This window comes from Hemiscyllium ocellatum, chromosome 35, assembly GCF_020745735.1.
Source record: "Hemiscyllium ocellatum isolate sHemOce1 chromosome 35, sHemOce1.pat.X.cur, whole genome shotgun sequence".
NCBI lineage: Eukaryota > Metazoa > Chordata > Chondrichthyes > Orectolobiformes > Hemiscylliidae > Hemiscyllium > Hemiscyllium ocellatum.
This window is the reverse complement of record NC_083435.1, coordinates 32,110,959-32,126,849: the sequence shown is the minus strand read 5'-3', so window position 1 is coordinate 32,126,849 and position 15,891 is coordinate 32,110,959. Positions and strand designations below refer to the sequence as shown.

General features: G+C 39.0%; 1 protein-coding gene across 1 annotated transcript in view; it reads left to right on the top strand.

Annotated features, from left to right (window-relative positions):
- Positions 1–378: 378 nt before the first annotated feature.
- The window catches only part of LOC132832614 (collagen alpha-1(V) chain-like), a 143,693-nt gene continuing 128,180 nt past the window's right edge, over positions 379–15,891 (top strand). The window contains exon 1 of the mRNA XM_060850696.1: positions 379–545. Coding sequence (XP_060706679.1) covers positions 379–545 — 167 coding nt within the window. The remainder of the gene's footprint in view (positions 546–15,891) is intronic.

Here is a 15,891-nt window from a genome sequence, read left to right as displayed (position 1 = left end):
GAAGAAGTCTGGTTAAGAGTTGATGACCTGGAATCCGATGTTCAAACACTGCAGCACATCCGGGAGGTGGAGAGTTACTTGGATGCTTTGCAACAGGAGGCAGTCACACCTGGCAGATTAAGTGATTCAAATTCAGGTAGTAATCAGGGACAACAGGGTGTGATTGCAAGTAAGGCATGTCGTGGGGGGGTGGGGGGTGTAGATTTCAGAGTTCATGAGTGGAGGAGGCTCTGCTTTAGTCCTTATTCAAGGTATGAGATTCTTGTTCCTCATGTGAAGGAGAAAAAGTGGACCAGAGAGAATGAGCTAACTGACCATGGCATAATTCAAGAGGGGGGATCAAAAAGACAAGTAATTGTTATCGGGAATTCTATAATTATGGTGACATACAGTATCCTTTGCAAGCCAGATTCCGAGTTCTACATTCTGTATTACCTGACTGGTACCAGCTTACAGGATATCGCTGACAGGCTTGAAATGATATTAGAGCGGGAGGGGGAAGATCCAACTGTGGTGGTCGTAATTTTGAAACACAAGGAACAAAAGTAAGGAACTTGTCCTCTAGGGTCATAATGTCTGTATGACTGACCGAGCCATGATCAAATCGGCTGACCGATAAGAAAATTGGGGAAGCAAACACGAGGCAAAGGAAATGGCTTGGGAAAATGAGGTTACTTTCATGACATATTTGCGTCAATTTTGGAAACCAAGGCACCTCTACCAATGGGATGATCTCCAGCTGAACTGAAAAGGTAAAATAGGTTGATCGCTAGGACTTTAAGCCTGTGAGAATGTGAGGACAGTAGATGCTAGAGTTCAGAGTCGAGAGTGTGGTGCAGGAAAAATACAGCCGGTCAGGCAGCATCCAAGGAACAGCAGAATTGGCGTTTGGGACAAGAACGTCAATTTGGGGCAAGTCTGATGAACGGCTCTTCCCTGAAACATCGATTCTCCTGCTCCTTAGATGCTTCCTAACCTGTTGTGCTTTTCCAGCATCACACTCTCGACTTTAAGCTTGTGAGTTGGGTGGAAGCAAAAGGGAAAGCGGCAGGAAGTATTACGATAAATTAAAAGGTAAACAGTAGGTTCACATGCATGCAGCAGGGTTTACGATAAGGGCGGACAATGAAAGAAGCAAAACAGAAGGATAATTCAGGAGATATTAGAGATGTTGTGAATCATGGTGGTGCTAAAGCTAGCATAAATGTGCCTGACCTCAATTCTCAGAGCATTCGTAACAAGGTTTATGAGTTAACGGCAAAAATCATCGCAAATGAGTGATTTGGTAGTTATTACAGAATGGTCACGACTGAGAGTTAAATATCCAAATGTACAAGTTTATTCAGAAGGGCAGACAGTCATGTTCATTAGCAGAGGGATTGAATTTAGCGTTCATTAGCAGAGTCGTGATGTGATGTTGCAGCTGTACAGGACCTTGGTAAGGCCTCATTTGGAGTACTGTGTGCAGTTCTGGTCGTCTCACTTTAGGGAAGATGTGGAAGCTTTGGAGAGGATGCAGACAAGATTTACCAGGATGTTGCCTGGAACGGAGAATAGGTCGTACGAGGATAGGTTGAGAGTGCTAGGCCTTTTCTCATTGGAACGGCGAAGGATGAGGGGTGGCTTGATAAAGGTTTATAAAATGAACAGAGGAATAGATAGAGTAGACAGTCAGAGACTTTTTCCCCGGGTACAACAGAGTGTTACAAGGAGACATTAATTTAAGGTGAAGGGTGGAAGGTATGGCAGGATATCATGGGTAGGATTTTTTACCCAGAGAGTGTTGGGGGCATGGAATGCGCTGCCCGTGGGAGTGGCAGAGCCAGAATTATTGGTGACCTTTTAGCGGCAATTGGATGGGTACATGGATAGGTGCTTAAGCTGGGACAAATGTTTGGTACAGCATCGTGGGCCAAAGGGCCTGTTCTGTGCTGTATTGTTCTATGTTCTATGTTCTAATGTAAGGGAGGTGGAGTAGCTCTGAAATTCAAAGACGATATGAGGGTGTTGTTGAGAGATGACATACAGCCGATAGAGAATGAGGTTGAATGCATTTGTTTGAAAATTAGCAATTCTAAAAATGAAAACGTATTCAGAGGCATGGTCTATACGCCACCAAATAATAACATCACATTGACTCAGGCAATAAACAAAGAAATAACTGATACCTGCAAAAATGGTATGGCTGTTATCATGGCGGATTTTAACCTGCATGTAGATTGGTCAAAGCCGCTCGATCAGGGTTGCCTTGAGGGTGAGGTCATTGAGTGAATCCGTGATCGATTTCTTGAACAGTCGGTAATGGAACCGACGAGGGACCAAGCTATCCTAGATCTGGTCCTGTTTAATGAGACAGGATTCATTAATTACCTCATCGTTAAGTATCCTCTTGGAAGATGTGATCACCGTATGGTTGAATTTAGAATTCAGCTGGAGAGTGTGAAGATAAAATCCAATACTGGGGTCCTGGATTTGTAGAAAATAGAATGAGGGCGGGCCTGGTAATGGAGACTAGAAACAAATATTTTATGGTGGGACAGTTGAAGAGCAGTGAGGACTTCCAAAGAAATTTTTCAAAGTCCTCAGGAAAAGCATATTCCGGTGAAAAGGAAGTACTGTAAGTAGAGATGTAATCGGCCATGGTTATCTATGGAATAAGGCATGTTGTCAAATTGAAACAGAATGCTTACAAATTTGCCAAAAGCAGCATGAATCTAGAAGATTGAAAAAAACTTTAAAGTTTAACAGAAAGTCACAAAAAGCAGGAATAAGTGAAAGTATGATAAAGCATGAGAAAAAAACTAGCACAGAATATAAGATGGATAGCAAAAGTATCTATAAATGCATACAACGAAATAAAGTGGTCAAAGTCAATGTTGGTCCTTCAGACAATGAGACGAGGCATTTAGTTATGGGACATGATGAAATGGCCGAGACATTGAACAGGTGTTTGCGTCAGTCTTCACAATGACGGATACGAATAACATGCCACTAAGTGAAGAAGAGATGAAGGGCGGTGAGGGCATGGAAACTATCATTATTAGGGAAGAGCTAGTGTTGTGCAAGTTACTGGAACTAAGGACAGATACGTCTCCAGGTCCTGATGGAAAGCACCACAGGGTACGAAAAGACCCGGTGGGAGAAATAGCAGGTGCACTGATTGTAATTTTCCAAAATTCCCTGGACTCTAGGGCAGACCCAGCAGATTGGAAAACAGCAAATGTGATGCCACTGTTTAAAAAGGGACGTAGATAAAAGATAGGGAATTATAGACCAGTTCGCTTCACTTCTGTCGTGGTAAGATGCTTGAGTCTATTATCAAGAAGAAATAGCAGGGCATCTCGAAGGAAATTGTCCCGTTGGACAGAAGTAGAATGAGTTCATGAACGGCAGGTCATGCTTGGCAAATTTTCTGGGCATCAATGAAGACATTGCGAGAAAGTTAGACAATGGGGACCGAGTGGATGTGGTGTACTTAGATTTCCAAAAGGTACGATAAGGTGCTGCACATGAGACTGCTACATAAGATAAGGACGCATGGCATTTTGAGGAAACTATTATCATGGATACAGAATTAGTTGACAATAAGGAAGCGAAGAGTGGGGCTCAATGAATGCTAATCTGTCTGGCATTCGGTGACTCGTCGTGTGCCTGAGGGATCAGTGTTGGGACTGCAATTATTTACAAATTATACAGCTGATTTACAGTTGGGGACCACATACACGATGTCAAGGTTTGCAGATGACACTAAGGTGAGTGGCAGAGGAAAGTTTTCAGACGACTGGGGAACTTTGCAGAGAAGCACACATATATTGAGTGACTGAGCAAACGTCTGGCAGATGGAATACAATGTTCATAAATTTGAAGTCACACATTTTGGTCGGAGTAACAATAAAAAAGCTTGTTTGTTGAATGTTAAAAAGTTGAAGCATGCTGTTAAGCAGAGGGACCTGGGTGCTGATGTGCGTGAATCGCAGAAAGTTCATCTGCAGGTATAACAAGTAATTAGGTTATCAACTTAAAGTTTGTCGTTCATTGCTAAAGGGATTGAGTGTAAAAGCAGAGACGTAATGTTGCAGGTATACAAGGTGTTGGTGAGGCCACACCTGGAGCACTGTGTGCAGTTTTCGTCTTCTTAATTCAAAACAAAGGATGTACTGGCACTGGAGGAGATTTATTGGTGATTCCAGCGTTGATAGACTTAGATTCTGAGGAGAGACCTTGTAGACAAGAATATATTCAATAGAATACAGAAGAATGTTGGGGGATCTTATGAAATTATATTAAATGATAAAGGGAATCAATAAAATTGAAATAGATATAATGCTTCCACTGGGAGGTGAAGGAAGTGTAAGGGGGCATAGCCTCGAGATTAGAGGGAGCAGATTTAGGACTGAATTGAGAAGGAACTTCTTCACCCAGAGGGTTGTTAATTTCTAGACTTCCTTGCTCAAGGGTGCAATTGACGCTACTTCAGTCAAGCTATAGTAGATACATTTTTGAAAAATAAAGGAATTAAGGGATATGATGAGTATGCGGATAAGTGGAGCATAGTCCATACAAAGATTATCCACGATCGGATTTAGTGGCAGAATATGCCAAAGGGCCGGATGACTTACTCCTTCTCTTAGTTCTTCTGTTCTTATGTGGCAGGACTGCTGAGTTTAGATCTGACGCTTTGGTTGTGCAAAATCTCAGAGAAGTCTGTCTATCACTTGTTGCCGATGCTGTTTGGCATATAAACAAGTCTAGCCACTAACTGTCCTTTTTGTTTCCTAAGGTTCCACTATGAAAATGTCCCAGTAATGGATTTTTAAATGAAAACACATATTTACATCTTAAAAATGAACATTATTCCGGTAGTTTAAATCTGTAGTCGTCTGTAGAATGGGTGCTCCTCTTCTTTAGAATATGCTACCTGCTACTTTAAAGCCCACGCCCTGCTTTAACAGTTAAATAAACTCAATTCCGCTTGATGCATTGATACTGGTAAAACAAAATGAAAGGGAAGGAAAGAACGTGTTGGTGAACATACGAAGCAGAAATTTCTCCTTTCGAATCAGCTGAGTTGAAGAATTTCCAGAGCAAATTGTACTCAAAATTTACCATTTAATTCATATTATTTTGACGCATTTGGAGGGACAGTATTGTGGGAAATGTTCATCGTTGAACTTCTATTTGCAACGCATGTCAACAAAAGAATTACAAATCGAAGACAATGTCTGATCTCGCATTGCTTAAAACTCAAGGAATAGAATAGCTAATTGGGATACATCTTCACATCCACTTCGTTCCATCCCCATTTTCTTAAACTGTCAAGATTATTAATAAAGTCGTTATTTCATTTAGTAATGCAACTTATAGTACAAAGCCAGAGTATTGCTGAAATAAGACAAGATTTTTACGTTGAGAAATAATAAAATAAAAGAGAGAACATAATTTATGCTGTATAAGAAGAGGGTGCTGGTTGTTTCATCAGTGTACTCTGATTTGGTAGAGGCGTTTCCATTGAAAGTGATGATGTTTCAAAATCATTTGTGTACAGTGGAAGCTCCATATATTAATAAACATGGCCCGGTTATCTGCAGTGAGAAACAACATAGATGACAATGTGACTGTTTTAATACAATAATAAAGGATAAAGCGATTATCTGGTTCAGATCTCAAGGGATTTCCTTGAACAATCAAAGTCATCTTACATGATTTAATAGGAAAACAAAACTTGTCTATTAATTATGGTCATCGTCGACTCAGTGCATTGTTCATGATCATACATCTACTGATAGAGTTCATTTGTCAAAATGTCAGAAGCCCTCACCAATAGAGCACGAATGTTAGTTTTACTTGATCTTATCATTTACTCCACATTATACTGATGAGTGAAATATTAAAAGTTTTGACAAAATGTGCTTGCTTCTTCACAGTACTTCATTCAATCTACCTTACACGACTGCATGATTAGCGTCACTGGATGGGTAATTGTGTTTTCCATTTCCTCTCTGAATTTGCGCTGGGTAAATGCATAAATAAAAGTGTTTATACAGCAACCCGTGGCCTTAAGTATATATCCAGATTTTTCAAGAATAGTAAACGGATTGTTGTAATTTGTCTCTAAAAACGATACTTCAGCAAATTGTATCCAAAGGTAGGACACGAGGGTCAGACTCCACAAAAGCAGAAAGCTGCCAGAAATAACAAGCAATAAATTAATTGATTTGCTTTTGTTCTCTATCACCGGATCATTGTAATTCTGAAATTTGTTCTTTTCAATGACAGCGCTTCTTATTTTATTTGCCTGTAAAATACTCCTGATAGTCAATAAATTCAACAGGAAAATTAAAACAAACGGCAAAGCTGGGGTTAGAATTGTTTCAATCCACAGAAATGCAACCCATATTGGTAAGGAATAAAAGCTTGCTTTTGCAATACAGGACAATGAGATGTCATCAATTATTTCATGGGCTTCAAATGTAAAATAAATGTGAGCGCTCTGCAAAGTGCTCAAACAATACACCACGACTATCACTGTTGTTGCAGTTTTAGTTTTGCAGTAGTTTCTTTGTAGCTTCTGACAACAAATAGCAACAAACCTATCAACGGTGAATGCGACAGTCAACCACACAGAACAATCAACACAAACAAAGCCCAGGACGAGGTTCAGACGGCAAATTGGAGTGTTGTTTAGGAATGAATACGGAAAATACGATTCTTTAATCTTGGAGAGCATTGCGACAAATACCAGCACAAACTGCTACCGCAATGGCCACGAGATATGTGGTGATGCATTTGGAGAGCACACAGCGTCCGTGGTAAAGAATGACAATTGCCACCAGATTTGCTGCGAAATGAAAAAAAATAGATTTGTTCACACTGCCGACAGTTTGAGGATGATCAATGAATTTGCAATTTTCTGTTCAAAATATTGCGCACTGAAAAAGTTAGTACTTGCCAGTGAGGGATTGTTGGAAGCATCGTGATGCTTCACTTCCAATCAGTACTATCACACTTCACGGCTGCATGGAATAAAATTGCTGCACTCTGAAATAAAGGGTTGACTGGTCATGAAAGTCCTCAGTAAGTTGCAATGTTCTAATTTCAACATTGGGTGGGTTGGCTGAGGTGTTAAAAGAAGTTTATGTTCCAAGGTTGTGCTGACACAAAACTTTGTCGTTTCTTTTGATTCACATCCTTGGCAGGAAAGTCGATTAAATATTTCAAAAGGGTGTGCCTGACACAGATCGTGTCTACTCTTTGCACGTACCATTCAGCAATCTTATTAAAATGCTAAAATTGCGGAGGTCATCTTATACAAGGAGGAAATCCTAAGGTTACTTTAATAGACTTATACAATGGGTACGAAAACAGAAGTTCTGTACAGGTGTGTGTGACATAGCACATCTTAGCAGGAAAAATGAAATTGTAATGTGCTTTTTAGAAATTCAATGTCAAAACAATGTGTGGGACAAGTGGATAAAGCAGAATGGATGCACAGTTCATTACAGAAGCGACGCGCAAAGAAAGCTGAAAATGTCCCAAATAATCCCAAGGTTTCATTACTGCATGTCAATAGATATGTTTAAATCCATGTTTTACATGAAAGTAACATATGTTATAAAATTAATATTGGAATACTGCAAACAGCATTTGTCTCATCAATATTGTAAAATAAAGGAGACATTGCAAAAATTTATGTTATTTGGAGAGTGAAACTGAATAACAGACTGTATCCATCAACAGGAATTTAAAGGGTCCTTTCCCACTGGAAATTCAAATCGAACAGAGGAGTGTGGAGACAGTTCGAGAGATCATAAAATCACCACTCAGGTGCACATAGATAAAGGGTGTCCAATTGCAATAAAAAATGGAAAAACAACACATCATTTGTTCGTGAATTCAAGGGAAATGTTAACAAACAAAGCATATTCAAAACGTGGAACTGATTTATATAAGCATACGTTGAAGGAAAATGTTAAGAATCCATCCAGTCGAATCTAACTGACCTCATGAATAAGAAAGAAATGTCCGATTCCAACACAATAATGACAGAAATCGTTTACTTATTTTGTAAAAAAAAAGTTGGCAAAATACAATACTGGTGCACAGTAAAATGATTTTTTTTAGTTAGTCAACATTCATAAAATTTGTCCCTAAAATTATTTGATTTGTCTTTCGACACAGACACTGGATGAATTCGGGAATGATTCTACTGTCTTCAAATTCTACATCAAATTTCTAATCTTCGCAGTGCTTGCTTCTAAAAATACAAAGGCAATCTACAAATGAAACTAGCGAATTATAGATCAATTTTTTAAAGGAAGGAGAGACTGTGTTTCCAGGAAATTCATTCTATCCAGAATTTTCAACATACAGGGTGTTCTTCCGATTTGATTTATGATGGTAATTAACATCAACCGCATCCAGGCAGACAAAACACATCATCGAAGGAAGGAAAAGTACATAGTTGACCATAAATTTTAAATGATTATGAAATGCTTGCCAGGAATGCCAACTACTGCAAGAATGGTGTATAAAATAGTTACAACTTGTATGATTACAGGTTGAGCCATGTTTGTTCATTGATGTTCACAGCTTGAGTTCTCAAACCAAACTGAAATGTTATCAAACTAAGCTTGCCTTTTTACTTCACCTCACCTGACGACATGAGCATGACACAATGATTGACATCAGTGCCAGTGTTTTGAACAAACGCATTACTCCCAAGGTGTATTTTCATTTACTGCTAAAGGAGTATGCTTACATCAGATGGTTCTTCGTTTAAAGAGTCGAATTCATTTAAAAACCGTCTGAAATACATTTTAATCCATACACTCAAAATAAAGACAAGACTGTTGATTCAAAAAGTATTAAGTAGTAGATTAATAATGCTTAAATAATTTAATAGATGTGCATGTTTAAGTGGTGTAGAGTCACCACTCACAGATAAATTTGTACACTATAATGCATGCTTAATAAGCTATCTGATTCATGTATTCAAAGAATCCTCACAAACTATAGAGGGATATATTATGATATGTAAACAGTAATCTGATGCAATAAGGGAAAACTGCGAGTTTGGTTTCGGTCTGAACTGAAAACGGACGGGGTATAGAGATTGGGACTATTCTAATATTCACTGAAAACAAGGAAATTGAATTCAGGAAAAGTCGATAATATCTGTCTCAAAAATCAACGGGATTTGTTTGCTGCAGATTAACATCTTCCAAATGTCCTCCACATATTTGATAGTGATAGAGAAAAGTAAAATTGAAAGTGAGACATTTTACTCGCCTGTTTTGATTTATCCCTTATTCCTAGATTATGTTGCATCGATGTGGTCTGCACGTATATCCCTTAATTGATGTTTGTGATGCTTCTTAAAATAAGCCTAGTTTAAGCTTTCAGCAGGTTGCATTTCTCATAAAGGGAAAGTGAGGACTGAGCATGTTGTAGATCAGAGTCGAAGGTGTTGAGCTGGAAAAAAAACATGTCATTCCTGATGAAGGGCTTATGCGTGAAACGTCGCTTTTACTGCTCCTCGGATGCTGCCTGAACTGCTGTATACTTCCAGCACCAAGAATCCAGAATTATGCTCGAAACGTCGACTCTCCTGCTTCTCTCATGCGGCCTGACCTGGTGAGCTTTTCCAGTGCCACACGTTTCACTTTATTTCTCTTAAATTGATTAAAAGAATGATAGGATGGATTGATGATTCGATACAATAATTTCAAACATGAAAGTAAAGCATTCCATTGTTGTCTCGTGTGTGTCAATATTAATTGTGTCAGTATTCAGACTGAAGCAGAAAAATTGAATTTCCACAAAGCTTCAATGTTTCATTTGAATATTTTTGGAGGGGAACCAATTAAAATAAAATATCGTTTAATGAAAAGAACATCTTACTTACAAACCGAAAGAATATCAAAGAGAAATGAATTGAGTTAACCAAATAACCCAATCTATCCCTTGCTCAAGTTTGGTAACTTGACAGTGCAATATCCAGTGAAGACAGAATAAAACCCGACATCAATAGTGCATAGACCAATAGGTATATCAAATTGTTGTCATCAAGATTACAGTAAATTGAAATATCATAACTTGCGGTGGTTTCACCTTGATGATATGGAGATTTGAATTGTTTCTGTTTGATATAAATTTGAATTATTCATATTGGAAAATTATGATGAAATATATCTTGTCATTATAATGAACGTGAGTTACAGGATTCAGAATGTTGCCCAGAATCAATTTTTTATATCATCCCTTTATGTAATTGCTTTGCTGATTAACGTTTATTGCACATTAATATCTCTTCTTGCGTCCATTTACTTAGTAAGGAAATAAATGCTGAATATTAAGATTGATTTTGTGAACTTACCAGAAGCTGACCTAGTTCCCCTCACTTTCATTATGTTTAGGAAGGAAGAGACAAATATCTTGGTGGCCTTTGCCTTCTCGATGTTTTGTCAGGAAGCAGATGTGCAATTGTTCAGTTTGAGCTTCAGGTGAATGACAAGAACAAGCAATGCTTGTGCAAGAACAAAAGTAATCACGTTGTTAAAATGATGGCAAATTGGTGGAATGTAGTCGAAAATCTGAGAGTAGCGGAGCTCCATTTCACCCTGCTGGTTAATCAGATAGCATGTAATGAATTCAAGAATGTGCAATTCAAATGGAAAGCTAAATCAAATTTATAGGATTTTTAATGCTAGGAATATAGCAATCTGTTGTGGAATACTGTTTCCACTTGTGCCTGAGACTACAATGCATCATTAGACAAGACTTGGTGGAAATAATCATGTGTGGCCAGGCAAAAGAGAATATCACGTGGCAGTTCAAATGTTTGCTTCCACTCTGAAAAATGCAATGTACAGTGTAATGTATTCTAATAGATGTGGAGAACGTGTGGACTGAAGATGCTGGAATTCAGGATGGCCAAAGGGGGCTGAGAGATAAAAAGGGGGAGGTGCGTATGTGTCTGGCGGTAAACTGGGAATGCGATAGATAGAAGAAGGTGAGGGGGGGCATTGGTGGTGATAGGTGGGAGAAGAGGGTGGTTGGTTCACGACGTGGCTGAAGAGCTTCAGGGCAGAGAAGACGACGGGGTACAGTAAGAGAGAGACCCACTGAGATCCTTGGAGAGGGAGGAGGAGAACCACTTCACGGGAGGATTCCTTAGGAGAGGCTTCGCAGCAAGGCTAAAGTCAACTAGGAGAAAGTGAGGACTGCAGAAACTTGAGACCACAGTCGAAAACTGTGGTGCTGGAAAAGCAGAGCTGATCAGATAGCTTCCCCTCGGATGCTGCCTGACTGGTTGTGCTTTTCCAGCGCCACACTTTTAGATTGCCATGGTGGAGTTGGCAATCCTCTTCTTGCCTGTTTTGTGTGTGTGTTTGTGAGTGTGTGTGTGTTATTTAGAATACATCACAGGCTAGGGATAGCGTAAAAGCTTCTGTCCCTATCTAAGTACAGTTACCCAGTAGAGGGATCTCTGTGTATCAGTCGTGCTTTATATATATCTGAAAGGCAACAAATGGCCCGACTCCGACAGGAGATAGCTATGATCAATCAAACATCACTCAAGTCCACGTGAAGGTAATTAATGAGTACCTGATTGTAGCTGGGCAGTTGGATAAATTTATCAATACCAAAACATTAAATCAAAGTCTAGAGCATATTTGAAAATTATGTTTCCGTTTTTCGCGAATGATTCCAAGGAAAGGATGTTATATCCAGGCACCAGTTTAGATTCAATGACTCCAACAAAATGAACTGCTCATACTGGACTAAATTTATCCTTCATTTCTCTGAGCAGAAGATTACAACACTTTACACGTCTTTTACGATTGTAATTGTAAGTCAAAACTACAAAATAATGGAGCTTCTTTTTAAAAAGTGCAAAATGTTTGGACAATAAATTCAGACCAGGTCAATATTGTGATCGTTTTCTGTATGCTGACAATCCAGAGAATCATTTTCGTCTAATTTAGTCATGCCCTCTTTGGGATTTGCCATTGTGCTTGTTCATGAGTCCATAGTTCAAAGACTCACCACTGAGGATGAACGGTTAGATTGACTGAACTAATCTCATCTCATTGCACTACACATTGCATGAATCATTCATCCAGATCTATAGGCATTGCATCATTTGTAACCCACTGTCATGGTTCATCTTCTGCCCTCGGTGTACCTTTCTGCCAATTCTTTGGTCCAGATTTGTAATGTGTGCAATCAGGTCATGTGTGCGGGTCTTGTCAAGTTGGCATTGAGTGATCTGTTGTTGCTATGTTAAATTTAGCCAATCAAGTACTAGTTTATACCTGAGATTGATCACTATAAACATTTCGCTTGTCACAATCCAGGTCGGGTTTTGAACATACGGCCCGAGTCACCGACAGTGAAATCAGTGTTAGAGGCTTCTATGTACGGCTACAAGTAATGTAAAACACCGAGTGGAAGGCTAAACTTCGGAGATTAGTCCACATCATGTTTGTATGCTTTGTTTCTTAAAGTTCCAAAGACGGATCCGCCACTTTTGTTCAGATTTTGGTGTTCTGGATAGTAGAAGTTCCAAGCATTTTGTTCAAAAATTCTGGTTTCCCTAACACACGGTAACTACTGACACTGTCCCACCGCTACACCGTGCCCCCTCCCCACAAGCTAGCAGAACATTTCACCTCCTGAAATGTGATCACCAATTACCACGTCTATAGCAAATCTTTGGTTAATTGCAAACCACGTGGTCAGTAAAACTGTTTCAAGCTCCGTATGTTAGTTCCACGCTTTGATTGTATTCTCACTGGTGTGTGTACAACTTGTCTATACTTTTTACAAGTTGAAATTACAGCAACACGTTAATTTGTCGATCACTTTTGGTCCCAGTCTTGTTTTGACATTCTCGTTTTGTTGTTGCTTTTTACTTTTTTTTCCTTGCATGATGATTGTGGCTGTTGTTGATTTCGCTTTGTTTATAAAAAGAATTTAGTTCTATGTATACTTCCATTCTCCAATATTAACAAGGCAATGAAGTTAAATTTGCTTGCCATAAAGATTTCGATTGACACTTTTGATTTTACATCGGTTCCTTTTTTTTCTGGAATACTAATCACCTGTTGCAAAACTCTAAATGTACAATGTATTTTCGAAAAAAAAAGAATCAATTGTTGACGTATTTTCTCACAGAGAGAATGTTGACATCGTGAATTCAAATTCAACACAAACTGAATTGATGTCCGATATTGTTGTATTTGCTCACCCAGTTATAATGATTCTACATTGAACATCTCCTGGGTAAAAAGTGACCAGAAACTGAACTTTCTTATGGACTCAGCCAGACCACAATAAAAGCATTCTTAAGCAGCCAACCCAAACCATAACTTTGCAATTTGTTTTGGTACTTGTGCAGTTAAATTTACCCGGTTTAAGTTCGCTAGGATGACTTCCCGATTTTAAAACAGACAAAAATGTATTCACAAAATTCCACAATGAAACAAAAGGAACAGATTAAAGAAGACCTTCAGAACTCAATCTATCCAAACTAAATTTAACGATGTTGTTTAGAAAATGCACAACAGCATCATAAGCAAACCCATTAAACACAATAAAAATGAAAACAAAAGGCTTAGAGGTCGAAATTAGAAAGGAAGAAGGAGAGAGTTTACAGCCTGTTTCCACACAGCTCACTGTTGAACTCACTAACGAGTTCTGGACTGAACCTCTCAGCTAAAGAGCTGGCCACGGCCCCTTGACTTATGCAGGTTACTTCTAAAAACACAAATGCTTTGACCTAAAGACTCATCTTTTTCCATATAAACAAAAGGATTTTTCATCTCTGTACCAAATCCAACCGTTTTGGAGCCCGGCCTGTTTAAAATATCTCTTAAAAACATCCCAGGATACAGTATCATTGAGAAAAGTAACAGCTTTTCGAAACAACGACCAGCTTTGTGACAACTAAAATAGACAAATAATTAGCTCTGTGGCTAAAAGAACAAGTGGGAGAAATCTTGCAAAGTATACGTCACCTTTGAATTTTTCAAAACCTGTCCATCATCAGCAAAGTACAGGTCATGAATGTGACAGAATGCTTCCCACTTAGATGGATCAATACAGCTCCAATAACATTCAAAAGTCTTCACACTATCCGGGATAAAATAGCCAACTTGATTGGCCTGATAACCACAAACATGCACTGGTGCCAATATCATCTCTCAGTAACATTAGTGTGTACTGTCACTAACCATCACTGAACTAACAGAAAGCAACGCAAGGAGTTGGGGAAAATGGGTGATTTATGATTGCTAATCGGTGATTCATGGTGTGCCTCAGGGGTCAGTGTTGGGACCACAATTGTTGACAATTTACACAGATGAATTGGAGTTGGGGGGACAAACGTGTGGTGTCAAAATTTGCAGATGACACTAAGCTGGATGATTCAGCAAAGTGTGCAGTGGAAACTGAAAGTCTGCAGAGGGACGTTGATAAGTTAAGTGAGTGGGCAAGGATCTGGCTGATAGAGTTCAATGTTGGCAAATGTGAGGTCATCCATTTTGGTAAAAATAAAAGCAAAACCCACTATTATTTATCATATTACAGCACATGGCTGTGCAGGGGGGCCTTCGTGACCTTGTGACAAAAGCTTTCTTTGCAGCAGCAGCAAGTAATAAAGAAGGTCAATGGAATGATGTCCTCCATTTTTAGAAGGGTGGATTTTAAAAACATGGACATTATGCTGAAGCTCTGTAAGGCACTGGTGAGACCACATCAACAGCACAATGTAGAGTTTTAGTTTATTTCCTTGAGAAAGGGTACGCAAGCACTGGAGGAGGTGCAAAGATTTATTAGGTTGATTGTTTCATTGAGCGGGCTGGCTTCTGAGGAAAGTATGACGAGAATATGACTTTACTCATTGGAATTTAAAAAAATAAGAGGATATCTTATGCAGACATACAGTGATGAAGGGAACAGATAAGATAAAAAGAGGCAGGTTGAATCTACTGGATGGTGAAATTAGAACTAAGGGACAAAGACTCAAAATAACAAGGATCAGATTTAGTAGTGAGTTGAGGAAGAACTTAAATGTATAACTAAGTTTTATTGTCATGTGTACTCAAGTGCAGAGGTACAGTCAGACATTGACAATGTCACCTTTCAAGGTGCCATCTTAAGTACAAATTATCTAGGTACAAATCTGAGATACAAATAAAGTGAAAAACGTTATGTTAATTTACAGTGATTCATAATGTTAGTTAGAAAATAGGCATTCAGTTCAAAGGACAAGCATTTCAGTCAGAAAAACAAATTATAGATTAACATGAAATTGCAGTAGATCAGTGCAGGGGCTTCCACAGACGTGGTCTGACTCACCTCACAAGCTGTTGTCTACTTGCACCTGTGTCGAGTCCAACAACCATCTCTGCTCCATTCCATGTCTTCAGCTTACTTCACTCTGGCTCTCAGCCTCTCTGCTCCATACCTCTGGTCTGTTCTGATCTGGTTTTCACCTCAGAAGGCTATGAGTCTGTGGCACTCGCTGCACCACCAATCAGCTGAAGTTACCTTGTTAACCGTTTTTAAGGCAAAGATAGATAGAGTTTGAACTGTAAAAGAATTAAGGATACTATGGGTGTGTGGGTAAGTGGAGCTGAGTCTAATAAAAGATCAGCTATGATGTTATTAAAAAGTGAAACAAACTGGAAGGGCCAGATGGCATAATTCTGTTCCTATTCTTTATGTTCTTACCTGCAAGACGCAGAAAATCTCCGAAGGTGCCTTATAAATTGTTTTCTGAACTCATCATGATGATTGCCATCTAGGAAGCAAGGACAGCAGACACATGGAAACTCCAGCATTTACAAATTTCCCTCCAAGCCACTCATTTACCTTACTCAGAAA